Consider the following 7309-nt stretch of genomic DNA (forward strand, 5'->3'; position numbering starts at 1 on the left):
AAAAATCGAAAACGCTAATATATGTTTGATCAGAAAATGGATAAACGGTAGTAACACAACCCAGAAAAAAAAAAGAAAAAAAAAACTGTGGGTGTAAAACTACACTGTTGCTGAAGTGTGTTCTGACTCATTATAATTGATCAAGTTGGTGATGAAGCAAGCGAGTCTAAGGGTATACGTTCCACTAAATAATAGAGCTTTTCCTTTAGTTGGTGGGTGGAACTTTACGTGAGAAATTGGATGGGATGATCTAAATTAAAGGAAAACGTTAAACAGTGGTTTACGACACTTATCTACATGCTATGCGTAGTGGGTTTTAATTGTTTTGTCTTAATCATTAGTCATGGTGTTATATAAGGAAGACCATTTCATGCACATAATAGCAACTAACCCTGCCAACCCTTTTTAGCAAATATAGCAAGCTTTGCGAAACCATGGAAGACTTATGTGGAGCCAAGGTTGGCAACATGGTACATAAGGCAAAGCCATATGTGTTAACTGTGGGGTTGCAATTTGGGATGGCAGGGACATACCTCTTCACCATGGCAAGTCTCAACCATGGAATGAGTCGTTTCGTGTTCATTGTGTATCGCAATGCCATTGCTGCATTGGCCCTTGCTCCCTTTGCCTTGATATTTGAAAGGTCTTAGTTTATCACCTTCTCCTTCTTTTTAATCTGTTAATTTATATTCTTTAATGTGATTTTAATGTGGAGTTACCTCGTTTAACTAACAATTTTACTGAATTTCTTGCAGGAAAGTTAGGCCAAAGATGACATGGACCGTGTTCCTGCAGATACTAGTACTTGGATTTCTTGAGTAATCACCTTAATCTTATCTGTTAGTGTATTCGTAACGTGTAACATGCTTGACAAATTGGAGAAAAACTGGTTAGCAAATTCGAACACGGCATGAACTTAAGAATAATTACTTCGTAAAGAAATCAAGAGAAGCAACGTTAAACATTCACATGACTAAATCCAGACAAGGACAAACTTTTGTGCATGTTGATAATTTGTTCCATATGTTTTATGTTGTAGGCCAGTGGTTGACCAAGGTTTTACTTTCTTGGGGATGCAATACACTTCTGCTTCCTTTGCATCTGCTGTTATGAATGCCGTACCCTCTGTAACCTTTGTGCTTGCACTATTTCTCAGGTGAATATTTTACTCATTTCAACGTTGTCTTTATTTGCTTGTCGCCCCCTATAGAAACTATAATACTGTTTTGTGTTGTATAAGGTTAGAGCGGGTAAACATGAGGGAACTACGTAGCCAGGCGAAAGTGGTGGGAACCTTGGTGACATTTGCTGGGGCTTTGTTAATGACACTATACAAAGGCCCTCAATTTGACCTATTTCATCACTCAAACACAACTCACCAACAAAGTGGAAGCCAATCCTCTCAGAATAATCACTCTCACTGGGTCTCAGGAACTCTCTTCATTTGCCTGGGTTGTCTCGCTTGGTCTTCTTTCTACATATTGCAGGTAAACTACCTTATTACAGATGCATAAACTATGTTAGTTACCAAATGATAAAATTAGTATGTTATCCTTGGAAGTCCCACGTCCACCAGAAATAAAATCAATTTAACGATATTTGTTGTGTGTTGGACATATTGTTTTACCTATTATCGGACGATTATCAATTAATCTCTAATTCCACGTTTGAGATGTATATATATCTTAACTTGAAAGAGTGTTGAAAATCTCACGTCAACTAGAAATAAGGTCAATTTAAAATATATAAAGAAGTACAAATCTCACCTTAGAAAGGTAGTTTTCTAAGTTAAGTTAATCTTTTAAAATCCATTCCTTAACCCTTGTCTATGTTAACAAAAGTTATTATGCATGTGATTGGAGAGTTTTGTTTTGGTCTAACGAAAAAGAAAAAATGTGATTGTGCAGTCCATAACGGTGAAAAGGTACCCTGCGGAACTGTCACTGTCATCGTTGATATGCTTGGGAGGTGCATTGCAAAGTGCTGTGGTTGCTGTGATTGCAGATCGCAACCCTCGTGCATGGGCTATCGGTTTCGACTACACCCTCTATGGCCCTCTATACACTGTTTGTTCCACAATCTTTAACTTTATTCAAATTTCAGCTCAACTTTATAAATTATCTCATTCAATTTAACACAGTTTTCAAGTATTTTTGTTCTGAAACCAATTTTTTCTTTTAACGTAGTTGAATATTCTGAATCATGTATGGTCAAACGTAGCTTCTATATTTTGGACTTGTTGAAATGGTCCTATTTTTAATTTAACGACTTTCTTAATAAACATTGTATATGAAATAATTGTTTCCACAGTCTTAGATACTAAAGGTAATTGGGACACCTTTTCTTTTCTCCTTTTTCTTTGCAGGGTTGCATTTACATGTAACCACATCTGTGAACGTAAAGTACTCTTTATAAAAGAAACTGGTCACACAATCCTGATAAACAAGTTTTCAATATTAATAAATATATAGTACCTCTGTACGTGTCATAATAGTTTTTTTTTATACAGATACATCCGATAGGAATTGTAAGAACTAAGATAGGAAAATTTTGGAACCAATTTGGAATGAATAGAAAGTATTTTTATTTTAATTTTTATAAATTATTATGACCATACTATTTTATTTCTTATTTTTTAATATTTTTATCAGAAAGTATTAATAATATCAGTTTCATTATTATCTATAAAATAGGAAATTTGTTTCAAACCAAATATGTTGTTATTTGAACTTGGAATGAAAAATCTTTCATGTTTCTCTTTCCAAACTAACAAATATCAAAATTACAGGGAATAATGAGGTTTTTTTTTATTATTTATTACAGGGAATAATGAGTTCAGGAATAGCATATTATATACAGGGGTTGGTAATGCAAAGCAGAGGTCCAGTATTTGTGACATCCTTCAATCCTCTTTGCATGATTATTGTTACTGCTTTGGGCTCCCTTCTTCTTGGAGAGCACCTCTACCTTGGAAGGTATCTTCCTATTTCATTTGGGCCTGGCCCATACTTGTGTTTTTCTCCATGTATTTCTGTAATCCACTTTTTTCTTTTCTGCTTGCTACATTTATTAGTGTATTTCAACAAAGTACACTTTCAATATTTATTAACCAAAAAATAAACAAAAATGAAATGAAAATTTTTTTACGACATCATCCAAAAGCCTAACTGTCTATACCCACATGAGTTGAAGTGTTTTATCATTTCACTCAAATTTGTCTGCATTTTTTCTTTTTCTCCTTTTTATATAAAGTAATTGTCTTCTTCAGAAAAAAAAACTAAAACAAAATTAATGGTCAATAGTACGATTAAATAGAACTCTATCACCTTTATATCTCCTTTTATATTCATTCTTAAATATTATTTTATATGGGCTAAAAATAAATTGAATTAAATATTATTGTGAACATTGATTTCAGTATCATTGGAGGCATGATTATCGCAGTGGGTCTTTACTCTGTGGTGTGGGGTAAAGGCAAAGATTATGGAGATGAGACGTCATCATCAGCAGGAAGAATAAAAGAAACAGAAACAATGCAGCTCCCAGTTAGCTCAATAAATAACAAATGAAAGAGAAAAATAGAAAGTGTGTGTTGACATAGAAGAGAAAATTGCATAAAGCTAGTTCCAGTGTTCGATTTATGTTGGCAAAAGTGACCAGTGATATAGTGATTTGGGGTGCTTGTGTGGGCACTATATTTAGCCATCTTAAGTTCAAGAAACACCACTTTGTTTAATGTTTAATATACTAATTGCTACAAATGTTTCAATTGTGAGTTAATGTGCAATTCAACTGTCTTCTTTGCTCTATTTCGATAAACTAGTTTTTTTAAGCGTCTTGAAATTAAGTTAACTCTTAAAGGTTTTCTCATATATCAAGATTTAATTATAGCTTTGATCTTTAGATTTTTCTAAAATTTATAATTTTAGTTTTTAACTATTTTTTCGACTAATTTCAGGTTACATTCCATTCTTAAATTTTTAATTGTATGTGACATTCTTCAATTTTTAATTCAATTATTCATGTTTTTTTTAGGGTTAAATATGTTTTTAGTCCCTAAACTATTGACCGTTTCTGGTTTTCGTCCCTCTTCCAAACTAAGGTACAATTTGGTCCTCAATCTTTAAAAACGTTCGTTTTAGTCGAAAAAACGAACGTTTTGAGGACTAAAAACAAAATTTTGAGGACTAAAACGAACGTTTTTCTAAAGAATGAGGATCAAATTGTACCTTAATTTGGAAGAGGGACGAAAACCAGAAACGGCCAATAGTTTAGGGACTAAAAACATATTTAACCCTTTTTTTTATTATTTTGGAGATAAAAACGTGAAATAAAGAAAAAAAAACGCTTAACCTTTTTTGATTAAAAATAGTAGGACAACTTGTTATCAAATATAATTTGTTATTAATTAAAATTAAATTAAAAATTAAGACCAAGATTACATAGTTGAGAAATTAAATTTGTGAATTTTTTAAATTATTGATACTAAAATTACAATAAAATGTATTTTTGCTCAAAAGATGGCTTTTAAGTTGTACATAATAATAGCTTTTAATTTGTAAATAAATGAAAATAATTCCTTGTCTTAAAAGTCTTTACGAATAATTTTATGGAATGGTAGCTGACTTTTGTTCTTGTAGCATATCTTGAGGAGAATCTTAAATTTGCGGATCTCCTTTATGGTATTTTTCTACGTAAAATATTTCTCCATAATTACGTAAATTGAATCTTATTCCTTTTTCACCAACTAGTTCTGATCCGATCCATTATAAAAGAATATGGAATGCTAGATCTGATTTCCATTTACAAGACAGAGATCAATAAAAACGCAATAATGCATCAACAATTGTTTTATTCCAACTTTCCCAAAGTTAAAAAAGGAACCACGTGATTGAATTGTCGCATCCACACTCTCCTTACATATCACTTAAAAAAGACAATAAAAAATTTTAAACGATAAAGGGGTAATAGTTTTATATACAAGATTGTTTTCATAATTTATTTGTCATAAAATAATTAATAATCAATCATACGAAAAAAAACTGAATTGGAAAGTATCTATCTAAATTTTTTATCTAAATTTTTTTGACAAGAAAAAATTTATTGATAATATTTTTGTTAAAGACAATTATCGTTAGATCTATTGGTAATTACCGATGATCATTTTTCATCAATAAATAAATGACATAATGTTCTATATTATCAATGAATATATCCATCAATAATGTTTGTCAATAAATAAGTTACTAAATTCAAGTGTAATGAATTTCTTATCCAATATCAATGAATTTGGACATAAAACAATTTTCAAATAAACTAGATTATTCATATAATCAAGACAATCCAAACAACCAAATAGTGTCCTAAAAATGAAATTCATGGCATTAAAAACATGTTTATAATGCCATTAATACAAACATGAAAGTTTGAAAAGTAAATGTCTATAAACTAACAAAAGTCCTAACAATTAGCATAGTCATCCGAATCATTGTTGTTGTTGTGGATGTGGCTGGACTAAGGTGCACTAGACTAAAGAGCATTGTTGTTGCGATGGTGTTAGGGTGGACTACGACCATTCTACCATAGTTTGTGTGTCTGGGACAAAAAATCTCATCGCTTGATTTTGGAGATTCATAGACTGTTGTCCGAGATCATCAAAAGCCTAGTCACGAGCTTGTAGTTGCTGGGTGAGTTAGACAACAACCTCCTCAGCACTATCGAATGTAGATGGTTGGTACTTCAATGTACCTCTTCCAGTTGTGTAATTGGCAACAAGTTGTCTTGATGGAGATGCTCCTTCAACCTTGTTGATGGCTCCATGGAGATAAGATGATGTAGCGGAAGCAATCTGGAAGATTTGAGGAATGCTTGAAGGTTGGGGTTTGGTGAGGTTTCCTTGAAGGAGGTTGGGCCAACCTTAAATGAAAAGGAAGAAGAAGTCTAGAATAGAAGACAATTCCAATAAGATCCAAGAAGAAAGGCTTGCAATTTTTCCAAAGTTTCTCTAATATCATTCAAGTTCTGAAAAAATACAAGACAAGTGCTTCTCCTTTTGTAGTTGAAGGAGAGAGTTAGAGTACTGTCGCAACCGGAATCGCGACGGGACGACGATCCAAAAAGAAACGGGTTTTAAAAAGAGATTTGGAGTCGCCACCATAGTTTATTATGGAAAACTACGGAAAAACCTCAAAACGATAAAGCACGGTCCACGAAAACCAAAGATTGGGTTCGGGAGTCGGTTACGCGTGGGGAAGGTGTTAGCACCCCACAACGCCTGCCCTAAGGCAGTACCTTTAACTAAATGCACGAATATGATGTGGTTTTCAAAATGCTTAATTATCCCCTAAAATAAAATTCTAAATAAACAAAACATATATATTTTTTTAGTTTTTTGGGCCCGACAAGGATTGACCTTGCTCCTACGTATTCTCATTCAAAATGAGAAATCAGGGTTACGTAGTTCTAGTTAAGAGATTGTTTGTTGTTTGGAAAAGGATTGTTTTTAATTTTTGGAGATTTTATGTTTTTAATATTTTCGAGAAAAAGAAGGTAATGAGTACTAGGCCAACGCGAACGGTCGCACGAGTACTCATACTTTTAAAACGATATTTTAATATGTTTAATTATTTTTTAAAAAGAGAAATAACGATATTAAGCACTAGGACGATGCGGACGATCACACGAGCACTCATACCGTTATTTACTTATTTAGGAAAACTTGAGAGTATTGAGTGCTAGGCTGATGCGGACGATCGCACGAGCACTCATACCCTCGTTTAATATTACGTAAATAAGAGAGAAAAGTATTGAACACTAGGACGATGCGAACGATCACACGAGTGTTCAACCTTTAAACGTATTTTTAAAATTTTATTTAAGAAAAGAAGAAAAAGGTTTTTAGCACAAGGACGACGCGAGCGGTCACACGTGCGCTTAAACCTTTAAATATTTTTGTAATAATTTTTTATAAGAAAGAAGAAGAGGTTTTTAGCACAAGGACGACGCGAGCGGTCACACGTGCGCTTAAACCTTTAAATATTTTTGTAATAATTTTTATAAGAAAGAAGAAGAGGTTTTTAGCACAAGGACGACGCGAGCGGTCACACGTGTGCTTAAACCTTTAAAAATATTCTTGTAAATTCTTTTATTTAACCTATAAATATTATATATTTCAGGATAAGTACATGTCTAAAATAAATAGATAGAACAAAATAAGATAAGAGAATAATAAATATATATAAAAAAAATATAAAAAAAAAAATAAGCAAAAGAAATCAAAGTGGCCGAACGAGCGTTCGTTGGGGATAGG

The 7309-nt window shown here is 32.7% G+C and overlaps 1 protein-coding gene across 1 annotated transcript; it reads left to right on the plus strand.

Annotated features, from left to right (window-relative positions):
- Positions 1 to 380: 380 nt before the first annotated feature.
- LOC124820361 (WAT1-related protein At4g08290) lies at positions 381 to 3787 on the plus strand. The gene is made up of 7 exons (XM_047292030.2): positions 381 to 643; positions 756 to 818; positions 1040 to 1156; positions 1241 to 1487; positions 1908 to 2066; positions 2824 to 2975; positions 3419 to 3787. The coding sequence occupies exons 1-7, from the start codon at positions 435 to 437 to the stop codon at positions 3567 to 3569; spliced, it is 1098 nt and encodes a 365-aa protein (XP_047147986.1). The 5' UTR covers positions 381 to 434; the 3' UTR covers positions 3570 to 3787.
- The last annotated feature ends 3522 nt before the right edge of the window (positions 3788 to 7309 follow it).

The sequence above is a fragment of the Vigna umbellata genome, chromosome 1 (assembly GCF_029865625.1).
Source record: "Vigna umbellata cultivar VRB3 chromosome 1, Vumbellata_1.0, whole genome shotgun sequence".
In the NCBI taxonomy this organism is placed as follows: domain Eukaryota; kingdom Viridiplantae; phylum Streptophyta; class Magnoliopsida; order Fabales; family Fabaceae; genus Vigna; species Vigna umbellata.

What these genes read in the sequence shown, in the direction of transcription:
- LOC124820361 (XM_047292030.2), top strand. Translation starts at nt 435, where the DNA reads ATGGAAGACTTATGTGGAGCCAAGGTTGGCAACATGGTACATAAGGCA. An exon ending in GTGCTTGCACTATTTCTCAG is followed by an intron (nt 1,157 to 1,240) that starts GTGAATATTTTA and finishes GTGTTGTATAAG; the next exon opens with GTTAGAGCGGGTAAACATGA. An exon ending in CTTCTTTCTACATATTGCAG is followed by an intron (nt 1,488 to 1,907) that starts GTAAACTACCTT and finishes GTGATTGTGCAG; the next exon opens with TCCATAACGGTGAAAAGGTA.